General features: G+C 41.1%; 1 protein-coding gene across 1 annotated transcript; it reads left to right on the top strand.

Annotated features, from left to right (window-relative positions):
- The first annotated feature begins 16,224 nt into the window (after positions 1-16,224).
- On the top strand, positions 16,225-16,740 carry LOC148800586 (secreted RxLR effector protein 161-like). Its single transcript, XM_088903792.1, has 2 exons — positions 16,225-16,347; positions 16,465-16,740. The coding sequence occupies exons 1-2, from the start codon at positions 16,225-16,227 to the stop codon at positions 16,738-16,740; spliced, it is 399 nt and encodes a 132-aa protein (XP_088759918.1).
- The last annotated feature ends 7,770 nt before the right edge of the window (positions 16,741-24,510 follow it).

Here is a 24,510-nt window from a genome sequence, read left to right as displayed (position 1 = left end):
TTTTCAGTGAATTCGGCTGGGCCTTGTATTAAAGGCTAGGCCGAACCCATGTGGCTGGTGTGTAGATCAATGCTTGGGTCCCACGCCATACAAAGAAGCCCAACTGGGCAGCAGATTGGAAGCTAATTAAACACTGAACACTTAATGGGCCAAAAGCCCATTTCGAGGTGGGCTGATATGATCACCCATCCAGGGGGCGAATTTTAGATTGAAGTTAGTAAAAGGATTGGGCTCTTAGCTCTATCCACTCTTAGAGACCAAATTCAAATCAGATTTGAATCTGGTAACCTCCTGATAAGATCAGGAGTAAGCTAACTCTATCTGGGAAAGGGATTAAGATCATCCCCTATCCAAATACTGATTTGGATTGGGGTAACTCCTAAGGAGGAGATTTCTTAATCAAGAAGAAAGGAGGAGATTTCGAACCAACTAAGAGGAAGAAATATCAGATTTCGAACCAAGCAAGATCGCAAGAAGGGTTCCTGCAATTTGAGATTAGATCTCATACTCTCCAGAAAAGAAAAACAGTTCGGCCTTTTTCGTTTTCTGGAGATCTCCTCCTGCCGCCACCATCTGCAATATTGCAAGATTCGATCTTTGCAGAAAAGAAAGTCAAGCAACCAGTTCTTGACATCAGTCTTGCAAGAAAGACTGAAAGAATTCAGTGTTCAGTACATCCAGGGGATTCTTGTGAAGGATCCAGTGTGTAGGACGCACCCTGCTGGTTCTGTTCCATCCATAGCTGTGTCATCTTCAGCAGGGGCAGATCTTGGAGCATTCTTTGGGCGTGAACACCAACTTTGGGAGATACTGCTTCTCCGGATCAGGTATAATCCTCCCATTTATCTTTTGGTACAGATCTGGTTTGATTAGGGTTCAAGTAGATCCTTGAATATTGTATTCTAAATTTAGGGAATATGATTCCCAGTTGGGAGAAGGTAGGAAATTTTTGAAATTCGCCCACCCATTCCGCAACCTTTATGGCGTCCATTAGATGGATCCTACCATTCTTTCACTTATCTTATCTACAGATTAGATTATCTTTCTCCTAATCTCATTAGGAGGTTTTTAGAACTGAATCACATTCAGATTTGGACTCTCTGAGTGGATAGGGTCAAGACCCCATCCTATCTGCTAATCCATCTCAGAATTCGCCCCATAATTAACTAATTAAATAGCCCAGTTCAAAATGGGCTTTAGGCCCATTAAGCTTATGTACTCACTTAACCTTCCTAATTGCTGCCCAGTTGGGTTTCCTTGTATAGCGTGGGACCCAAGCATTGATCTACACATCAGCCACATGGGTTCGGCCCAGCCTTTGTTACAAGGCATGGCCGAATACACTGTTATGGATAGTGCATCCCCTAAAACCCATCAAATGGGCTCTATGGGCCCAACACTTACCCTAAGTGGTCCCTGGGCCAAGCCACCTTGTAACACCCAGGGACTGTTGGCAGATGCAAGATTAGCCCATCAAGTATTATCCTCAATGGTCTTACACTTAACCTCTCAGCCCATAATCATCTTACACTGCCCGACAAGAGAGGACCTCTCCCTCGGCTGCAAGGAACAGTGTTGCACTCTCTACTTATATGGATCCCGGGAATTAAAACCTTTTTTCAAACCTTTTAGAAACCATAATATATATACTTTTATATCTTATATAAAATATGCTTTGCAAAACAAATCTCAACGATTGAAATCGGTTGTCGACAATCTTGGTTTCCATCAGTAAGAGTGCATCCTCAATCATTACCTTTGTCTGACAAAGGGGCTGATCCTGTCACTATGATCACCCACTCAGATGAATTCTCAGACTGTCCCAACATACCCAGGTTTTGACCCCCACTAAGGATCTCACTGATTGATACATCAAAGACAGCCCAATCTGACACCTAGTGCAGTATCATAATCGAGTCTAGGGGTCGGGTGTAGCTTTCTAGTTTTGCCCATCAATCTCCAAGGTCCAAGGCAATACTAGAAATCTGGTCCAGTTCAAAGATTCAATCAATCCTACACTGTACGTGCCTAGGGTCTCACCCTAGCAGCTGAGACAGGCCACCCCAACCAACTTGGTGGCACCACAGTGTCAGCCTTGTCAGGATAGGTCTCCCCAAACCGACCCACTGACTGTGAACATTCTAAACTAACACGAGTCTCATTAAGTGTTCAGTTTAAGGATATTGCACAAAAACATACCAAGGGAACATGAATCAAATATGCACTTTTATTCATTTACAATAAACTCATAAAGTACACCATTCTTATTGAAGCTAAGGGCATACAAAACTCTAACAAGCTTAACTGGAAATGGTTTCAGATAAGTCATGTACTCCTTGGTCGTACCTCATTACTAGGTTCACAAGAATTTTCCTAGAACATTGTTTTAACTGATTTCAAAAGAGTTGAGGTTTTGATTTTTTTTTTTTTGAACTAAAATAAAATCCTATACTCCCCCCCCCCCCCCCCCCCCCCCCCCCCACACTTAGTCTACGTATTGTCTTCAATGTAAGGTAAAAAGAAAAGGTGGAAATAACTTAACTATAAAAACAAGAAGAGAAAAAAAGAAAAGAAAAAATCATGGGTGGGTTTAAATCTGATGTTTTCCCCTTTCATTCATCATGGGTGGGTTTAAATCTGGAATAGGGTCCTACACAATAGATGGAAGGAGTTTTGTGTGAGCTGGAGGTGTTTCAATGGAAGGTCACAATTTCTTGGTAGAGGTCGGTCCATCCAATGGTAAAAATTTTCCTTGTCTTTGATTGCACCCTTCCTGACCGGCCTCCAAATAGTTCAATACCTCCTTAACTTCCTCATCCAAGACCTGCATGTTTTTACAAGAATTAAGAATGCAGCTTTCTAAAGGATCATCTAATTTAGATGTGATAATTTCAGCTGCCCAAACATCAATGCAATCGATTGCATATATTTCATGTTCAATTGTGTTGGGATATTTAATGGTTTTAAGTACATTAAACACTTCTTCACCATTGATTCTAAGAGTAAGTAGACCTTTTGCACATCAATTAAAGCATTACCAGTAGCAAGAAAAGGTCTCCCTAAAATCAAAGGCATTGTCCTATCTTCCTCCATATCCAACACAATGAAGTCAGTAGGAATAATAAAATTGCCCACTCTGACTAAAACATCTTCTACTATTCCCCTAGGATATTTAATGCTTCTATCAGCTAATTGCAGGGTAATAGTAGTAGGTGTTAGTTCCTGCAATCCATGTTTTTCAAAAATAGAATATGGCATTAGATTTATACTGGCACCTAAATCGCATAAAGCTTTCTCAAACTCAATATCTCCTATGGTGCAAGGAATAGAAAAACTCCCTGGGTCCTTGGGCTTTGGGGGCAATTTATTTTGATGAATTGCTGAGCACTCTTCGTTTAGTTTCACCATTTCTCATTCCTCCCATTTCCTTTTATTTGACATCACCTCTTTCAAGAATTTGGCATATTTTGGCATCTATGACAATACATCAAGAAGAGGAATGATAATATGTATTTTTCTAAACACCTCTAAAAATTTTTCAAATTGTTTATCCAAGTTAGCTTTCAAAACTCTTTTAGGGTAGGGGAGAGGAAGTTTAATGGCATCTAAATTTAGTTTAGGTGTACTCCCTTCGATCTCCATTTGTGAATCGTCTACCTCAACTTTTTGATCATCATCCTTGATCTCGCCAATAGTCCTTCCACTTCTCAAAGTAATTGCCTTGCAATGCTCCTTGGGACTTGAAGGGAGGTGATATCCATCGTATGGACGCTTGAATCTTGCGGAATAGAATGGGCAAATTTCAAAAATTTCTCTTCATCCTACTTGAAATCATATTTCCTATTTTAGAAAAATCATATTTTTCAAAGATCAATCTTGAACCAAGAACCGAACCAGATCTGAACAAAAACAATAGGAGAGGGATATACCTGATACAAAGAAATAGTATCTCCCAATGGAGGTGTTCACGCCCAAGGAAGGAACCAAAAACTGCTCCCACTGAAAATGGCGCAGTGTAGGATGGAGCAGAATCAGCAACGTTCTTCACAAGAACCAGATCCTTCACAAGAATCAGCTGGATGGCACGTGAGCACTACTTCCAATCAGCCCTTTCACAAAGGACTGATATCAAGATCCAATCTTGATCATTCCTACTAACAAGAGGAGATAGAACTGGCAAATTTGGATCAGGAAACTCCTAATTAGATTAAGAGGGCTGATCTTTATCTGCAGATAAGATAAGGGATTATCCTTATCTCTTAAAGAGAGTCCAGATCCAAATACAAGATTTGGATTAGGAAACTCCTAATGGGATTAGGAAATGCTCTCTTTAAAGGCTATAAATAGAGGAGCAGGGAGAACCTCCAAAATATAATTCTCAGTTCAGAGATTACAAAGAGAGAAGAACATGTAGTTCGATTGCTGTTGTCTTCTACTCTTTCCTGCTCTTGCCGCCATACCAGTTTGATCTCCACCTGTGGGAGTGATCAAGAAGTGTTCTTGATATTACCTTTTGGCAGAAAAGGTAATCAGAAGTCTTGCTCACTGGCCCTCCATCAGATTTTTGCTGAAGAATTAGGTTCTTGCTGAAGAACCATCCTACTGATTCTGCTTCATCATGCACCATGTCATCTTCGGTGGAAGCAGTCTTTGGATCTTTCTTTGGGCATGAACACCTTCATTGGAGGTTATTGTTACTTCGTATCAGGTATAACCCTCCACTCCCTTTTTGGGTTCAAATCTAGTTTGGTTTAGGTTCAAGATTGATCCTTGAAAATGTAGTTTTCTAAAATAGGGAATGTGATTCTCACGTGGGAGAGAGAAATTTTTGAAATTTCGCCCAACCTTCCTGTAGTGTTCGGCCATCCATATGATGGATCTCTCATCCCATCAAGGCCTAGCTCAAGAAGTTTGAGGGTCAAAGGAGAGATCTAGAGACTACTACCTCTGATCGGATTCTCAGACATTTTTGTTTTGTTCCTTTTATGTATTTGTTTCTGTTATTTATTTATTTTTATGCACTTGTTATTCCCAGTACTGTTCGAATTTGGTTTTAATGAATTCCATTTTTAATTAATTAATTTTATATTTCTGCAACTCCCTTTAGCGTTCTCTCTCCCGGATACTACCCGTTCTCACCCATTTACTGTGTTAGTATTTGTTTGAGAGTTAGAATAAAATTATAGATGTTTAAACTGGTGTTCTGAAGTGTTTAACGACGCACTTCTGGACACACCAAGTTTTTGGCGCTATTTCCGAGGAAGCATGGCAAAATATTTTTATTTACTTTTTCCGGATCTGTTTCATTATTTTTTCTTTTTTGTTTTATTACTTGATCTGTTATTTCAGTTTAATTCTTATTTCTCTTTGATTCTGTAGGATAGAATAGCGAAAGGTGGGGTAATAGAGCATTGCGGGACTACGGAACGGAAGAGAAGAGAACAGAAATTGGATTGTGTTTCAGGTGTAGTTGAAGGGAGGAGAGATCCATCCTATGGACGCCCAAAGATTGCGGAATAAGGGGCGAATTTCAAAAATTGTCCCCAAGTAGAGTGTGACTTCTCCTTCACTCAGCCTTCTGCTTACCTTGAACCCCTGCAGTGAGTTACACGCATGAGTTGAAGCCCCGGAGTCAATACACCAGGACGCAGAAGCTACCAACAAATTGGTTTCTATAACACAAGTTTCGAAATTACCTTTCTTGGATTCTTGGTAGGCAGGACAATTCCTTTTCCAGTGGCCGGTCTTCTTGCAAAAATGACAGGCATCTGATGCCTTGTCCGTGCTCTGTTTCTTGGGTTTGGCAGCCTTTTCTGGGGCTTTCTCTTCACCTTCCTTTTCTTGCCCGATTTGCCAGTTTCAACAAGAATGGCAATGGGCTCATCCTTTTTAACCAATTCTTCGGCCCTCTGCAACATATTGTTGAGTTCCTGCAAGCTGACGTTCAGCTTGTTCATGATATAGTTCATGATGAATGGATTAAAGGACGGAGGCAGAGAGTTGAGAATAGCATCGATCTGAGTTACCAGATCCAGCCCGGATCCAAGAGCCTCTAGTTCGTTGATATAGCCCATCATCCGGAGACAATGGTCGTGAACTTGTTGGCCCTTGGTCATCTGCGCTGTCATGAACTGTTTCAAGACCTTCTGCCGAGTAGAACGATTCTGCTCTTCGTACATTGTCTTAAGACTGTCCAATACGTCCTTAGCAAGTTCGATCTGATCGAACTGCCTCTGAATTGGATTGTCTAAGGAGGCAATGATATAGCAGCGGGTAAGGGAGTTTTTCTCCTCCCATTCTTGGTATTCTCTTCTTCGGGCCTCAGAAGCCCTATCCCCCGGACGATCCGGGGCAGGATTCTTGGCTACCTTGTCCAATTTCTCAGAGGTTAAGACCAACATAAAGTTCCTGTACCAGTCAGCATAGTTTGGGCCTTTCAACTTGTTGTCATCAAGTAGTTTTGCAAATGATCCGTTTGCCATTTTCTGATAAAAGAGCAAACATCAGTCCACAACCTAATTTGATTCATGTTCATTTCATAGATATGGATTTTAATCTACGATCCATTTCCATTTATTCGTCTCTGAGATTTCCCTCCTTTCTCAGTGACGGAGACTACGGGTTGTCTCTGGAAATGTGGGAAATCACATAGGGTGCATGAGGCCAACTGTTTCAGCTGCAAAACCCCACCACCTTTCTGTGAAGGATCATATCCACTCATCATATGAGTTTTCCCTTTGGCCTCTGTCAGACAAGGTTCAGAGCCATTTTCAGGTAAACCTTTCTGTCCAGTGAGTGCTTACCCATCATATTCGTGAACGCCAAGGTACTGTGAGAGAGTTCCCATTTTCTGGTGAAGCCCCTCCCACATCGGTCTATGACGCCCCTATCATCTTATGAAACACTTAGACAAGCCCAACAGCAAATGGATAGCCCATTTTCTAGTGCGTTTCCTCATTACTGAAGAACCCATCCTCGTGCTAATGATGGAAGGCCTTTAGAGAGTTCATCATATGAATCTCCCTATCTCATGCACTCATATCATTTGGAGGGAACAGATAATTACGCCCTAGTTCTATCTCAGCCACGCCCACCATTCTATATCCCAACCATTCAATCTAGGGCACCACATATTCTTTTAATCTTAACCCTTTAACCCTAGATGTTCTAATCTACACCCTCCATTTCTGGGCACCCAAATCTCAGCCCTACATAATATTGGGTGCCCTCTCCTTCCATTTTCAGCCATAAGATCACCCCAAAACCATTTTAGCCATCCATTAGAAACCCTTGGGCATCCCTAACTTTGCTAAATCTCAGTTGATACCCCCCATCCTTCACCCTATTTCTAGTTATGTCCACCCTTCTCTATAAAAAGGGTCCTAGGGGCCCTGTAGAAGGGGTTGAGCAATTCACCCAGGTAAGAAGGAAGGCTGATCTTGAGAAGTTCAAGAGTAGAGGAATAGGAGGATGCCAAGGCAAGAAGAGGGGTTCCTACTAGCAGTTCACCAACACCACTACTGCCACCTCTAGATTTGAATCCTAACCATTTTTTCTTCAGTTTTAGAATTATTTTCTATTTTGTAATTTTCAGTTTAATTTTTCCTTCCTACCAATTTATTTTTATTAAATTTAATTTGTATTTTATTTCTTTTTTGCAGATCTGATATTCGGCCAAGTAAGACGGAAGGCCTAGATTGAAAAGTTCGAGGGTCAAACGAGAGATCCGGAGACTTCTACCTCTAATCGGATTCTCAGACATTTTTATTTCATTCCTTTTATTTATTTATTTTTATGCACTTGTTATTCCTAGTATTGTTCGAATTTGGTTTTAATGAATTCCATTATTAATTAATTAATTTTATTTTTCTATAACTCCCCTCTGCTTTCTATCTCCCGGATCTAAGTACATAATTATTTTTCCCTTGCTTCCCTGTGGATACGACCCGTTCTCACCCATTTACTGCGTTATTATTTATTTGAGAGTCTGAATAAAATTATAAATGTTTAAACTGGTGTTCCGAACTGTTTAACGACACACTTCCGGACACACTAGAAGCTTGCTTAAGTCCATATATGGATCAATTAAGTTTACAAACCATGTGTTCCTGACCTGCAGCGATGAAACCTTGTGGTTTCCTCATAATCGATTCAGGAATGTAGTTTTAACATCCATTTGCCAAATCTCATAGTCATGGTATGTAGCTACAGCTAGTAGATCCTAATGAGTTTAAGCAAGGCCACAGGCGAAAAGGTTTCCTCATAATCGATTCCCTCTTTCTGAGTGTACCCTTTCGCAACAAGATGAGCCTTATAGGTCTCAACCTTATCATCGGGGCCCTTCTTCCTTATATAGATTCATTTGCAACCAATTACTTTTACATCAAGGGGAGGATCTACTAGAGTCCAGACTCCATTGGTCTCCATTGAGTTCATCTAAGCTCTCATGGCATCTACCCACTTCAAGGAATCTATCTCCAATATATCTTCTGAATAAGTCATGGGATCCTTCTCACTGGTTGTGGCTTCCACCAAGTAACTTTCTTGGTCATAGCCGTAACAAACTGGAGGCCTGGAAACCCGGGTAGATCTTCTGGGTTGGTTAATTTTTGGTGGTGGTGGGACATCTCCCACTACCCCTGGGCTCTTCTCATCAAGAACAACTTCTTGATGAAGATTATCTAGGATGTAATCTTCCTCTAGGAAATGGGCATTTCGACTGCAAAACACCTTTCACTCTTTTGGATCATAGAATAAGTAATCTACAGAGCCTTTTGGGTAACCTACAAATAGGCAACGGTTGGTCTTAGATTCCAATTTGTCAGCACTAATTCTTTTAACATGTGCTAGACAATCCCAAATCTTCAAGTGTCTTACACTTGGTTTCTTACCGGTCTATAGCTCATATGGAGTGTTAGGAACAGATTTGGTTGGAACCCGGTTCAGCATATAAATTGCAGTCTCTAATGAGAAACCCCAAAAGGATAGGCCCCTCTCACATCGGTCTATGACACCCCTATCATCTTATGAAACAATCCAACAGATCTAGTAGAAAATGGATAGCCCAATTTTATGGTGCATCTCCTCATTACTGAAGGACCCATCTTCATGCTAATGATGGAAGACCTTTAGAGATTTCATCATATGAATCTCCCTATCGCATGCACTTATATTTTCAAGAGGGAACGAATAACTACGCCCTAGTTTTATTAGATCAAAGCAAAGTGGCTCCCACTGACTTTCATAAAGCTAGATTTAGATGGGGCCTAAAGGGCTAGAGTTCCATACAGTTCCTCTTGGGGAGGAAGTTGATGTGGGGCCCATCAAGCAGGGAGATCGTCCAATGATCTTATGGACACCATGGCAATGATGTGCATTCAGCCATGATGTGCGAAAGAGCCAATATCGAATCAGCATGGGCCAAGTGCTTATGGTCCATGTACGTAGCACATCAAGCATCCATACATCACATGCATGAAATCCATAAATGATCCAATCAAGTAAATAACTGTGAAACCCACAATTAATGCCCATTTAAAACCCATAATATTACCAATTAATATTATCTAGGTATATGGGCTGAACTGCAAAGAGCAGTTCGGCCCATATAGCATTTATGCTGAATTGGGCCAAGGCAGTTTTAACAAATTAGAACTAGGTTTTTCAGATGTGGGCTGAATTGCATCTTGCAATTAACCATCAACCCCTCAGCCCATGAAGGAAATTTTAGGGCTGAAAATAGCCCCCATCGAACCACGGATTCAGTCCAACTAGTTTGGTTCAATCTGGTTCGAATGGGTCTAGGGTTTGATGTTTCAATTCAAGATCCAATTCAAGAGGATGATCTAAAAATTAAATACAGCTGATAAATGACAATCAAAATCAGCAAACAAACACATCAGTGGGCTGTTCGTGTGGATCCAAACCTGCAAGAAAAAATTAGTCACAGATTGTAGTTTCAATTTCCGCAAATCATAGATCGCAGATTTCTTATCTGCACAAATCCTCTCCTTCACGCGAACTAGCTTCGTCTTCAATGAAATAAAATAGAAAAACTAGTTTTTCTATTAATATTACATGAGAATTGAATTCCTATACATTCCGTCTAAAATTAAAAAAAAATAATAATTATAGACCAAGAATGAATAGAAAAACGCAGATGCGCAGATTTCTTGCATCGTAGAAAGATTTTGATCTCCTCCATATGAAAAGCCCAAAATTCAAGAAACATAAATAGAACAGTTCTAAATATATAACAGAATATTAAAGATTTAATTTTCAGATCAATCGCCCAAAACTGGGAACTGATTTCCTAGAAAAATGCTAACTGCGCAAATTAGGCAGAACCGATTCTGCCTATTTGCGCAGGTTCAGATCAAATCTGATTTTCGTTCAAGAATGGTAACCTGGCTCTGATACCACTGAAGGAATGAGAGATCCATCATATGGAGGGCCGAACTTTGTAGGATGGTTGGGTGGAATTTCAAAAATTTCTCTCTCTCCCATGTGGGAATCGGGTTCCCAATTTTAGAAAACTACATTTTCAAGGATCATTCTTGAAACAAGACCGGACCAGATCTGAAACCAATAGGAAGTGAGGGATATACCTAATATGAAGTAGTAGTAACTCCCAATAAAGGTGTTCATGCCCAAGGAGAAAACCAAAACCCGCTTCCACTGAAGATGACACAATGCGTGTTGAAGTAGGATCAGTAGGACGACTCTTCAACAAGAACTAGGATTCTTCAGCAAGAATCAGATAGGGGCTGGAGAGCACGACTTCAAATTGCTTTTTCTACCAAAAAGCAATATCAAGAACACTTCTTGATCACTTCCATAAGCAGAGATAGAACTGGATAGGGGTTGCAAGAACTTGAGAGAACTCTGCAAATTGTTGTGTTTTAAAACTAAGGAATTTGCCCCCTATTTATAGCCTTCTCAGGATCAGCCTCCTAATCTAATTAGGAGAGTTTCTTGATCTAAATCTGATATTTGAATCTGGACTCTTGAATGGATAAGACTTATCTTATCTTTCACCTAATCCTAATCAGATTATCAATCATATCTTGCCCCCTTTTTAATTAACTAACTTAAGCCCAATTCGAATTGGGCTTTAGGCCCATTTATTCCTTATCTTATGTGCCCACTTACTCCTTAACCTGCTGCTCAGTTGGCTCTCTTTGTATGGCGTGGGACCCTTATATCGATCTACACATCAGCCACATGGGTTCAGCCCAGCCTTTGTTACAAGGCTTGGCCCAATTAACTGTAAGAGACAATGAACCCCTAAGCCCATCACCATGGGCTCTTAATGGGCCCAACATTTACAATAAATGGTTCTTGGGTCCAGAAACCTTACAGAAACCCAAGAACTGTGGGTAGATGCAAGATTTAGCCCATCAGGTATTACCCTCCCTCGGCTGCAAGGTACAGTGCTGCATTCTCTACTCACATGGATCCCGGGAATTAAAACATTTTTTGCAAACACTTTGAAACCATAATATATATATATATGTATATCTCTATATAAATATATTTTGCAAAAACAAATCTCAATGTTTGAAATCAAATGTCGACAATTTTGGTTTCCAACAATGAGGGTGCATTCCCCGATCATTCACTTTGTTCGACAAAGGGGCTGATCCTGTCACTACGATCACCCACTCAAGTGAATTCTCCGACTGTCCCAACATACCCAGGTTTTGACCCCCTCTAAGGATCTCATTGATTGGCATATCAAAGACAACGAAATCCGACACCTAGTGCAATACCATAATCAAGTCTAAGGGTTAGGTGTAATATTCCAGTTTTGCCCATCTATCTCCAAGGTCCAAGGCAACACTGGAATTTGGTCTGATTCAAGGTTTCAAGAAAACCCACACTACATGTACCTCAGGTCTCACCCTGGCAGCTGAGACAAGCCACCCTAACTATCTTGGCGGTACATCAGTGTCAACCTTTCCAGGAGAAATCTCCCCAGATTTATCCAACGGCTGTGAAGATTCTAAACTAACATGAGTCTCAAAAGTGTCCAGTTTAAGGGTATTACACAGAAACACACCAAATCACATGAATCAATTATGCATTTTATTCATTTACAATAAATGATATAAAGTACATCAATCTGATTGGAGCTAAGGGCATACACTGTCTAGAAGTAACTCCCAATGTAGGGTTCACACCCAAAGAGATGACCGAAACCCCGCTTCCACTGAAGATGACATAGTGTATAGTGAAGCAGGATTAGCTAGATGGTTCTTCAGTAAGAACCTATATTCTTCAACAAGAATCGAGCAAGGGCTGGTGAGCACGACTTCAGATTGTTTCTTCTACCAAGAAACAATATCAAGAAACTTTCTTGATCATATCCACAAGTGGAGATCGAACTGGCTAGGGGCGGCAATAACTGGGGAAGAATTCTACAGTTTGTTGTTGTGTGTTTAATCTGAAGAATTTGCCCCCTATTTATAGCCTTCTCTGGATCAGCCTCCTAATCTAATTATGAGAGAGTGTCCTAATCCAAATCTTATATTTGGATCTGGTCTCTTCAATGGATTAGACCTATCTTATCCTTCAACTAATCCTAATTAGTTTAAAACTGAATTTGCCACCTTTTATTTAACTAACTTAAGCCCAATTAGAATTGGTCCTTAGGCCCATTAAGCTTATATGCTCACTTACTCTTTAACCTGCTACCCAGTTGGCTCTCTTTGTATGGCGTGGGACCCTAACATTGATCTACACATCAGCCACATGGGTTCAGCCCAGCCCTTGTTACAAGGCCTGGCCGAATTCACTATAGGCGATAGTGAACCCCTGAGTCCATCACCATGGGCTCTTAATGGGCCCAACATTTACATTAAATGGTTCTTGGATCCAACCACCTTATGAAAACCCAAGAACTGTGGGAAAATGCAAGATTAACCCATCAGGTATTACCCTCAATGGTGATACACGTAACCTTTCAGTCCATAATGACCAAACACTGCCCGACAAGAGAGGACCTCTCTGCAAGGTACAGTGTTGAACTCTCTACTTATATGGATCCCGGGAATTAAAACCTTTTGCAAACATTTTGAAACCATAAAATATATATGTATATCTTTATATAAATATATTTTAAAAAACCAAATTTCAATGTTTGAAATCAACTGCCACCAGTTTAGGTTTCAATCAGAGAGTGTATTCCCTGATCATTCACTTTGTCTGATAAAGGGGCTGATCCTGTCACTATGATAACCCACTCAGGTGAATTCTCGGAAATTCCCAACTGATAACTCTACATTTTGATGCCTTAATGGCATCAATTCAGGGGTATTTTCAGCCTTAGAATAGTCAAGATGTGCCCTTTTGGTCCAGTTCAGGGTTTCAAGAAATCCCACACTACATGTACTACAGGTCTCACCCTAGTAGCTGAGACAAGCCACCCCAACCAATTTAGCGGCACATCAGTGTCAGCCTTGGCAGGATAAATCTCCCCAGATCTATCCAATGGCTATGAAGATTCTAAACTAACACGAGTCTCATAGGTGTCCAGTTTAAGGGTATTACACAGAAACACACCATAATGACATGAATCAATTATGTACTTTATTCATTTACAAAAAATGTCAAAAGATACAACAATCTTATTGGAGCTAAGGGCATAACTATCTAACATTGCCGTCCTACCCTGTTCAATCTCCATTTCTTGGAACTGATCAAGATTTGATCTTGATATTGTTTCTTGTTAGAAGAAACAATTCTGAAGATGACACAGTGATGATGGAGCCGAACCAGCAGTGTTCGTCCCACGAACCAGGTTCTTCTGAAGAACTCGATGGAGGACTGTGAACACCACATGTACAATCAAGAACCTTTTCTTGATTTTCTCAAACTGAGAACTCGAACTGGTAGAAAAGGTGGCGGTTGCTGCTGGAGGAGAAAGCTAGAGAAGAAGATGGCGAACTGCTATTTTCCTCTCTAGGGTTTCTGAGATCCTATCTCAAGAATGCAGTATGTTCTCTTGACAAACCTAGGGTTCGAATTCAAGTAATTCAAAATTAGGGTTTTTCCTCCTCTTTCTTAATGATCAAGAAAGCCTCCCAGTCATATCAGGAGTTGCCCTTATCCAAATCTGTATATGGATTAGGACTCTTCTTAATCTTATCTGCAGATTAGATCATCTTTTGGGCTTAACAAAATCTCAGATCCGCCCCCTTAAGTGACTGATCAAATCAACCTAGATCGAAATGGGCTTTTAGGCCCATTAAGTAATGAGTGCTCAATAGTCTTCCAAACTGCTACCCAGTTGGGCTTCTTTGTATGGCGTGGGACCCAAGCATTGATCTACACACCAGCCACATGGGTTCGGCCCAGCCTCTGTTACAAGGCCTAGCCGAATTCACTGGGAAGCCCAGTAAACCCCTTAAGCCCATTACATGGACCCTATGGGCCCAACACTTACACTAAGTGGTCCCTGGGCCAAGCCATCTTATAAAAAACCCAGGGACTGTGGGCAAATGCAAGATTAGCCCATCAGGTATTATCCTAAATGGCCTTACACTTAACCTCTCAACCCATAATGATCAAGCACTGCCTGACTAGAGAGGACCTCTCCCTCGGCTGCAAGGAACAGTGCTGCACTCTCTTCTCACATGGATCCCGGGAATTAAAACCATTTGCAAACGTTTTGAAACCATACATATCTATATATCATATATATAAATTTTGCAAAACAAAATTCCAACGATTGAAATCAACTACTAGCAGTTTGGTTTCCATCAGAGAGAGTGCATCCCCGATCATTACCTTTGTTCGACAAAGGGGTTAATCCCGTCACTATGATCACCCACTTAGAAGAATTCTCAGACTCTCCCAACATACCCAGTTTTGACCCCCGCTAAGGATCTCACTGATTGGCATATCAAAGACACCCCAATCCGACACCTAGTGCAATTCCATAATCGGATCTAGGGGTCAAGTGTAACTTTCCAGTATTGCCCATCAATCTCCAAGGTCTAGGGCAATACTAGAATTTGGTCTAGTTCAAGGGTTCAAGTAATCCTACACTGCGTGTGCCTTGGGTCTCACCCTGGCGGCTGAGACAAGCCACCCCAACAGTTGGCAGCACACCAGTGTCAGCCTTGGCAGGATAAATCTCCCCAGACTTATCCAACGGCTGTGAACATTTAAAACTAACACAAGTCTCATTAAGTGTCCAGTTTTAGGGTCTTACACAGAAGCATACCACACAACATGAATCAAATATGTACTTTATTTTTTTACATTAAATATCAAAAGTACATCAAAACCGATTGAAGCTAAGGGCATACAAAAACTGTCCAACATCGATTCCGTATCAGGTATACCTCTCCCTAATCTTAGTTTCAGACTTGGTTTGGTTTGGTTACAAGAACGAACCTTGAAAATGCAATTTTCTAAATTGGGAATACGATTCCCATATGAGAGAAAATAAATTTTTGAAATTTCGCCCAACCTTCCTACAAGGTCCGGCCATCCATATGATGGATTTCCCATCCCTACACTACAAGAAGAAAAAGGGCCCTAATGGAAAGGTTGAGACCTACAAAACTTGGCTTGTAGCGTATGGTACACTCGAAAGGAAGGAGTCGATTATGAGGAACATTTTCGCCTATGGCCATGCTCAAATTCATATAGATTCTATTAGCTATAGCTGCATACTATGACTATGAAATATGGCATACGGATGTCAAAATAGCATTTTTGAATGGAGATCCTACTAAAGATATCTATATGCAGTAGCCGCAAGGCTTTGTTGCCTCGGGTCAGGAATGCATGATATGTAAACTGAACGGGTCCATTTATGGGTTGAAGCAAGCTTCTAGAAGTTGGAACATCTGATTTGACTCAACGATCAAACAGTTTGACTTTGAGCAGAATCCAAATGAACCTTGTTTTTACAGAAAGACTATGGGAGAAAAAGTTACTTTTATGATTCTATATGTAGATGACATTCTACTCATTGGGAATGACGTAGGAATGTTAACTATAGTTAAGGTATGGATTTCACAACAATTCTCCATGAAAGATCTTGGAGAAGCCTCCTATATCTTAGGACTTCGACTCTATAGAGATAGATCGATAAGGATAATACGATTATCTCAATCTACTTACATTGACAAGATCATCAACAAGTACAACACGGAGAACTCCAAGAAGGGGTTTGTTCCTTTTAGGCATGGAATCACTCTCTCCAAAGGAATGTCACCTAAGACCCCTGAGAAGATTGAGGGCATGAAAGACGTTCCCTATGCCTCAGTCATAGAGAGCATAATATATGCCATGTTGTGCACTCGGTCAGACATTGCTCTGGCTGTGACTGTGGTAAGTAGATACCAATCTAACCCTGGACAAGAGAATTGAACTGTTGTGAAAAACATATTGAAGTACTTACGGAGGACTAAAGACTATTGTCTTGTTTTCGATGGTAGTTCACTATAGATGGTCAGGTATACTGATGCCAACTTTCAGTTTGACCCAGATGATAGAAAGTCTACATCTGGATACATCTTCATGATGGGGTCCTATGTAGTTAGTTGGAAAAGCAGCAAACAAGGGTACATAGCAAATTCCACGACCGAGGCCAAATATATTATCGCAAGTGAAGCTGCAAAGGAAGTAGTATGGATGAAGAAATTCATTCACAAATTAGGAGTTGTTCTATCCAGCACATCACCCATTCCATTGTGGTGCAACAACATTGGAGCCATTGCTTAGGATAAGGAGCCAAAAGTCCACTCGAAGTCCAAGCACATTGAGAGGAAGTATCACATACTACGAGAGATTGTTGGTAGATGGGACTTCTAGATTCAAAAAGTAGCATCAGCGAAGAATGTGGCAGACCCATTGACTAAGCCACTAACACAGAAAGTGTTTGAGAAACACGTTGACAATATGGAACTGAGGCTTGTACCCGATTGGACCTAAGTGCAAGTGGGAGCTGTTAGATAGTGTATGCCCTTAGCTCCAATTAGATTGATGTATAGATATATTTATTGTAAATGAATAAAAGTACATTATTGTTTCATGTTAACATTAGTATGCTTTTGTGAATTTACCCCTTAAACTGGACACTTATGAGACTCGTGTTAGTTTAGAATGTTCTCAGCCATTGGATAGACTTGGGGAATTTATCCTGCCAGGGCTGACACTTATGTGCTGCCAAAGAAGTTGGGGCAACTTGTCTTAGCTGCTAGAGTAAGACCTGAAGCACATGTAGTGTGTGTTTGGTTAAAACACTGAACCTAGACCATTTTCAAATTATGCCCTAGACCTTGGAGATTGATGAGCAAAACCGGAAAGTAACACATAACCCCTAGACTTGATTATGGTATTGCACTAGGTGTCGGATTGGGTTGTTTTTGATATACCAATCATTGAGATCCTTTGAGGGTCAAAATCTGGGTATGTTGGGGGAGTCTGAGAATTCATCTGAGTGGGTGATCATAGTGATAGGATCAGTCCTTTTGTCGGACAGAGTGAATGATCGGGACGACACTCTCTCTGATGGAAACCTAAACTGCCGGCACTGGATTTCAATTGTGTTTGAGATTTGATTTTGCAAAATATATTTATATGATATATATTTATTATGTTTTAAGAAAAAGTGTTTGCAAAAGGTTTAATTATTGAGATCCATCCAAGCAGAGAGTGCGACACTGCACCTTGCAGTCAAGGGAGAGATACTTCCCTGTCGGGCAGTGTTTGGTCATTGTGCACTGAGAGGTTAAGTGTAAGAGACCATTAAGGGCTGATTACCTAATGGAATATATCTTACTTAAGTCCATTATCCTTGGGTCTTCATAGGATGGCTAGATTCAATGATCATTTAACTGTAAATTTTGGGCCCATTTTGAGCCGATAGAGATGTGCTTAAGGGTTCATTGCATTTAGCAGTGAATTCGGTCAGGCCTTTCACAGAGGCTAGGCCAAACCCATGTGGTCTTATGTGAGGTCATTGTGGGGTCTCACGCCATACAAATCAAACCTAAATTAGCTAAGAAACACTCTTGGGTTGTGAGCCATATAGCTAATGGGCAAAGCCCATAATTAATATGATTAATTAAGGTGTTCAACTGTCATGTGACATGGGCAAATCTGGGTTTGGAGATGAGAATGGACCACCCATTCTCTTAAGAGGATAAGGCCTATCCCTTAATAGAGTCCAGATCCAAATAAAAATTTGGATATATCTCCTAATTTGATTAGGAGAAGTGCTCCATAAAGGATAAAAGAAGAAGAGGGCGAAGTGCTAAAGAAGACTACAAATTATGCTCTCTCTCTTCTTCTCTTGCCACCCAAGAAACCCTAGTTTGACCTCACCTTTTGGGACTGATAAGGATCAATTCTTTCTCTGATTTTTGCAATAAAAATATAGAGAAAATTCGTACTCACCTCCCCAGTTCGATCCAATGAGTTGGATTGCAATTTTTTTGAAAGTTGCATTGCTGAACCAGTTTCAACTTCACTTTACACCATCTTTAGTGGAAGCTGGTTTTAAGGACTGATTTAGGCGTAAATTTCCACCTTGTGAGCTACACTTGTGGAATCCGTATCAGGTATACATCTCTCTCTTGTTTTGGTTTCAAATCAGATCCAATTTCAGTGCAAGATCGATCCAAGAAAAATGCTATTTTTTGAATTGTAGGGAATTTGATTCCTAGAAGGTTAAGAAAAATTTTGAAATTTTGCCCATCCATCTATCATGGTTCGGCCATCCTTATGATGGATCCTAACCTTCCTTCATTGCCATCGTTTGGGGTTTACAATGGCAATTTGCATTCTTCATAACCCCTCTTTGATGAATTTGTTTTTCTACTCAGTCCTGCTTTGAGGGACTTATGATTACTGAAATAATCTCTATTGAAGCTACATAATTAACCCTTCGTTTTGGCATTTTCATGACTTTTGCACCATTTGCAGAGATTATTGATAACTCTACATTTTGATGCCTTAAGGACATCAATTTAGGGGTATTTTTTTGCCTTAGAATAGTCAAGATGTGCCATTTTCCCAATTAAATGCAATGTTGTGGCGTCTAAGGGTCTCTGTGCAAATTATAGGGAAAACTAGGAAGTTTCATGGCTGAAATGCAGATTTTGGGAAGTTGGTGTTAAAGGAGTGAGAGATCCATCATATGGATGGCCGAACCCTACAAGAAGGTTGGGCAAAATTTCAAAAATTTCCTCTCCCCTCATCTGGGAATCACATTCCCTGTTTTAGAAAATCTGCATTTTCAATGATCAATCTTGAACCCTAAATCGAACCAAATCTGAAACTAGAAGCAAGAGAGAGATATACCTGATATGGAGAAACAGTATCTCCCAACGAAGGTGTTCACGCCCAAAGAAAGACTCCAAAGATTGCTCCCACAGAAGATGACACAGTGAATGTTGGAGCAGAATCAAGTGTTTGTCCAACGAACCGAACCCTTCACAAGAATTCGCTGGAGGCTGCAAGCACAACTTCAGATCAGCCTTTCCCCAAAGGCTGATATCAAGATCTGATCTTGATCACACCTGCTTGAAAAGGAGATTGAACTGCCAGTTATGAAGGCGGCAGGAAGGAGGCGGCAAGGAGAAAATAGCGCAGTCGCACTGGATGCTATGTTCTCTCTTCTGTAACTCTTGCTCAGAAATTGAGGATGTGATCATCTAAGAGGCTGCCGCCCCCTCCTCCTTTTATAACCTTAAAGGGATCAGCTCCTAATCCCATTAGGAGTTGTTGATCCATATCATATTTGGATCTAAATTCCCTTTAAGTGATAAGGATAGACCCTTATCTAATCTACAGATTAGATCAGCCCTCTCCTAATCTTATTAGGAGGTTTCTAGATCTAAATCTCATTTAGATCTAGACTCTCTGAGTGGATAGGGTTAAGACCCTATTCTATCTGCTAACCTAATCTCAGATCCGCCCCGTAATTTAACTGATCAAATCAGCCCAACTCGAAATGGGCTTTAGGCCCATGAAGTCTTAGTGCTCAGTATGCTTCCAAACTACTACCTAGTTGGGCTTCTTTGTATGGTGTGGGACCCAAACATTGATCTACACATCAGCCACATGGGTTCGGCCCAGCCTTTGTTACAAGGCCTGGCCGAATACACTATTATGGATAGTACAGTCCCTAAGCCCATCTCATGGGCTCCTAATGGGCCCAACACTTACACTAAGTGGTCCCTAGGCCAAGCCACCTTATAAAAACTTAGGGACCGTGGGCAGATGCAAGATTAGCCCATCAGGTATTACCCTCAATGGTCTTACACTTAACCTCTCAACCCATAATGATTATACACTACCCAACAAAATAGGACCTCTCCCTCGGCTGCAAGGAACAATGCTGCACTCTCTAATCACATGGATCCCGGGAATTAGAACCTTTTGCAAACATTTTGAAACCATAATATATACATATATATATATATATATTTATATCCGTATATAAAATATATTTTGCAAAACAAATTTCAACGATTGAAATCGGCTGCCGGCAGTCTTGGTTTCCATCAGAGAGAGTGCATCCCCGATCATTACCTTTGTCCAACAAAGGGGCTGATCCTATCACTATGATAACCCACTCAAATGAATTCTCAGACTGTCCCAACATACCCAAGTTTTGACCCCCTCTAAGGATCTCACTGATTGGAATGTCAAAGACAGCCCAATCCGACACCTAGTGCAGTATCATAATCAAGTCTAGGGGTCAGGTGTAACTTTCCAATTTTTCCCATCAATCTCCAAAGTCTAGGGCAACACTAGAAATCTGGTCCGGTTCAGGGTTTCATGTAAACCTACACTGCATGTGCCTCGGGTCTCACCCTGGTGGCTGAGACAGGCCACCCCAACATTTGGCAGCACACCAGTGTCAGCCTTGGCAGGATAAATCTCCCCAGACTTATCCAACGACTGTGAACATTCTAAACTAACATGAGTCTCATAAGTGTCCAGTTTAAGGGTATTAAACAGAAACACACCACAAGAACATGAATCAAATATGTGCTTTATTCATTTACAATAAATGTCATAATGTACATCATTCTGATTAGAGCTAAGGGCATACAATTGTCTCTAACAGCTCCCACTTAAACTAAGGTCCAATCTGGTATAAGCCAGAGTCCCATACTTTCCACGTGTTTCTCAAACACTTTCTGTGTTAGTGGCTTAGCCAATGGGTCTGCTACATTCTCCATTGATGCTACCCTCTGAATCAAGACATCCCCTCTACCAATAATATCCCACAGAATGTGGTACTTCCTCTCGATGTGCTTCGATTTCGAGTGGGCTCATGGCTCCTTATCCTGAGCAATCGCCCCATTGTTGTCACACAACAACGGGATGGGTGATGTGTAGGACGGAACTACTCCCAATTCATGAATGAACTTTTTCATCCACACGGCTTCCTTGGCAGCTTCACTTGCGGCAATGTATTCAGCTTCAATTGTGGAGTCTGTCGTGGACCCCTGTTTGCTGCTTTTCCAGCAAACAACACACGATCCTATCATGAAAACATACCCAGATGTAGACTTTCTATCATCTTGATCCGACTAGAAATCGGCATCAGTATACCCCTGGATTTGTAGTGAGCTACCATCGAATACCAGACAAAACTCTTTTGTCCTTTGAAGGTACTTAAGTATATTTTTCACAGCGGTCCAGTGCTCCTGCCCTGTGTTGGCCTAGAATCTTCTTACCACACTCACTGCCTGAGCAATGTCAGGACGAGTGCACAACATGGCATACAAGATGCTCCCTACGGCTGAGGCATAGGGAATGTCCTTCATGCCCTTAATCTCCTCAGAAGTCTTGGGAGACATCTTCTTGGAGAGAGTGACTCCGTGCCTGAAAGGAACATTTCCTTTCTTAGAGTTCTCCATAAAGTATCTCTTGACAATTTTGTCAATGTAAGCAGATTGGGATAATCCTATTATCCACTTCGATCTATCTCTATAGAGTCGAAGACCTAGTATATAGGAAGCTTCTCCAAGATCTTTCATGGAGAATTGCTGTGAAATCCATACTTTCACCGTAGTCAACATTCCTACGTCATTCCCAATGAGTAGAATGTCGTCTACATATAGAACCAGAAACGTAACCTTATCCCCACTAGACTTCCTATAAACACAGGGCTCATCCGGATTCTGCTCAAAGTCAAACTTTTTGACGGTAGAGTCAAACCGGATCTTCCAACTCCTAGAAGCTTGCTTAAGTCCATATATGGATCTATTTAATTTACATACCATGTGTTCCTGATCCACAGCTATGAAACCTTGCGGTTGCTTTATATAGATATCTTTAGTAAGATCTCCATTCAGGAACACAGTTTTGACATCCATTTGCCAAATCTCGTAGTCATGGTATGCTGTTATAGCTAGCAAGATCCTAATGGATTTAAGCATGGCCACGGGCGAAAATGTTTCTTCATAATCGATGCCCTCTTTCTGAGTATACCCTTCACCACTAGATGAGCTTTGTAGGTCTCAACCTTACCATCGGGGCCCTTCTTCCTCTTATAGATCCATTTGCAACCAATTGCTTTTACCCTGGGGGGCGGATCTACTAGAGTCTAGACTCCATTGGTCTCCATTGAATCCATCTCAACTCTCATGGCATCTACCCACTTTAGGGAATCTATATCCAACATAGCTTCCACATAAGTCACGGGATCCTCCTCACCAGTCAAGGCTTCCACCAGGTAACTATCCTGGTCATAGCCAAAACGGACTGGTGGCCTGGATTCCCGGGTAGATCTTCTAGGCTGGTCAATACCTGAACCTGTGGGACACCTCCCACTGACCCTGAGCTCTCCTCATCGAGAACAACTTCCTGACGATGATTGTTCAGGATATAATCATTTTCCAAGAATTGTGCATTTTGACTACAGAACACCTTCTGCTCACTTGGGTCAAAGGTAACCCACAGAGCCCTTGGGGTAGCCTACAAATAGGCAATGGCTGGTCTTGGATTCTAATTTTTCCACACTCGTTCTTTTAGCGTGCACAAGACAACCCCAAATTTTCAAGTGTTTGACACTTGGTTTCTTTCCGGTCCAAAGTTCGTATGGAGTATTCGGAACCGATTTGGTTGGAACCCGATTCAGCATGTATATCGCAGTCTCTAATGCGTAACCCCAAAAGGATGCGGGTAACTCTGAGTGTACGAGAAGTGACCGGACCATATCCAATAAGGTCATATTCCTCCTCTCTGAAACACCATTAAGTTGTGGTGTAGCAGGAGGAGCCAACTGTGATATTATCCCGTTGACTTTCAAGTAGTCCCTAAATTCGTCAGAGAGATATTTGCCACCTCGATTCGATCGAATGGCTTTAATTTTTCTCCCTAACTGTTTCTTGACCTCTTGTCTGAACTCTTTGAACTTTTCAAAGGATTCGGGCTTGTGTACCATTAGGCACACGTAACCATACCGAGAATAATCATCGGTAAATGTGATGAAATACACGTGCTGGTTACGAGTCCTAACACTCAGGGGACCACATACATCACTATGTATAAGGTTAAGTGTGCCTGTACATATTTCAGGCTTACCGTTAAATGGTTGTTTCGTCATCTTACCCTGAAAGCAAGGTTCACAAGTGGGAAGATCTTCTACAGTTAGAAAATCCAAAGGACCATCCTTTACCAACCTTGTGATATGATCAATACTGATATGGCCAAGTTGGTAATGCTACAGGCACGTGGGATTAACTGTATCACGGATCCTTTTCTTGGAGATATCAACTGACGTAGTTTCGGCTATATTAGTTTCTAGAGAAGGTTGTAGAACATAGAGACCGTTCTCTAGTTCCCCGTATGCGATGAATTTATTGTTTCTTTTGATAGTAATCGTATTACTAAAGAAGACAGAATATCCATCCGCACACAGTTTTGAAATAGAAATCAAATTTCTTCTTAAATTCTATACATAAAGACAATCTTTAAGTACAATTATTCCTTCTCTAAAAATTAACTCTACGGTTCCTATGGCCGCAGCTGCAACACTTGCCAAAGTCCCCAAGTAAAGCGTTACTTCTCCTTCACTCAGCCTTTTGCTTACCTTGAACCCCTGCAGTGAGTTACATGCATGAGTTGAAGCCCCTGAGTCAATACACTAGGACGCTAAAGCTACCAACAAATTGGTTTCTATGACACAAGATTCGAGATTACCTTTCTTGGATTCCAGGTATTGAGGATAATTCCTCTTCCAGTGGCCGGTCTGCTTGCAATAGTGACAGGCATCTGATGCCTCGCCTTTCCTCTGCTTCTTGGGTTTGGTGGCCTTCTTCTAGGGCTTTCTCTTTGCCCTCCTCTTCTTGCCTGATTTGGCTGTTTCAACAAGCATGGCTATGGGCTCATCCTTCTTAATCAATTCTTTGGCCCTCTACAACATATTGTTGAGTTCCTACAAGCTGACATTCAGCTTGTTCATGTTGTAGTTCATGTTGATATTCAGTTGACATTCAGCTGACATCTCCCCAAACTTATCCAGCGGCT

The sequence above is a fragment of the Nelumbo nucifera genome, chromosome 4 (genome assembly GCF_055504915.1).
Source record: "Nelumbo nucifera cultivar China Antique chromosome 4, China Antique-T2T, whole genome shotgun sequence".
NCBI classification, from domain to species: Eukaryota; Viridiplantae; Streptophyta; class Magnoliopsida; order Proteales; family Nelumbonaceae; genus Nelumbo; species Nelumbo nucifera.
The sequence above is the reverse complement of the archived record's forward strand: the minus strand, read 5'-3'. Positions and strand labels throughout refer to the sequence as shown.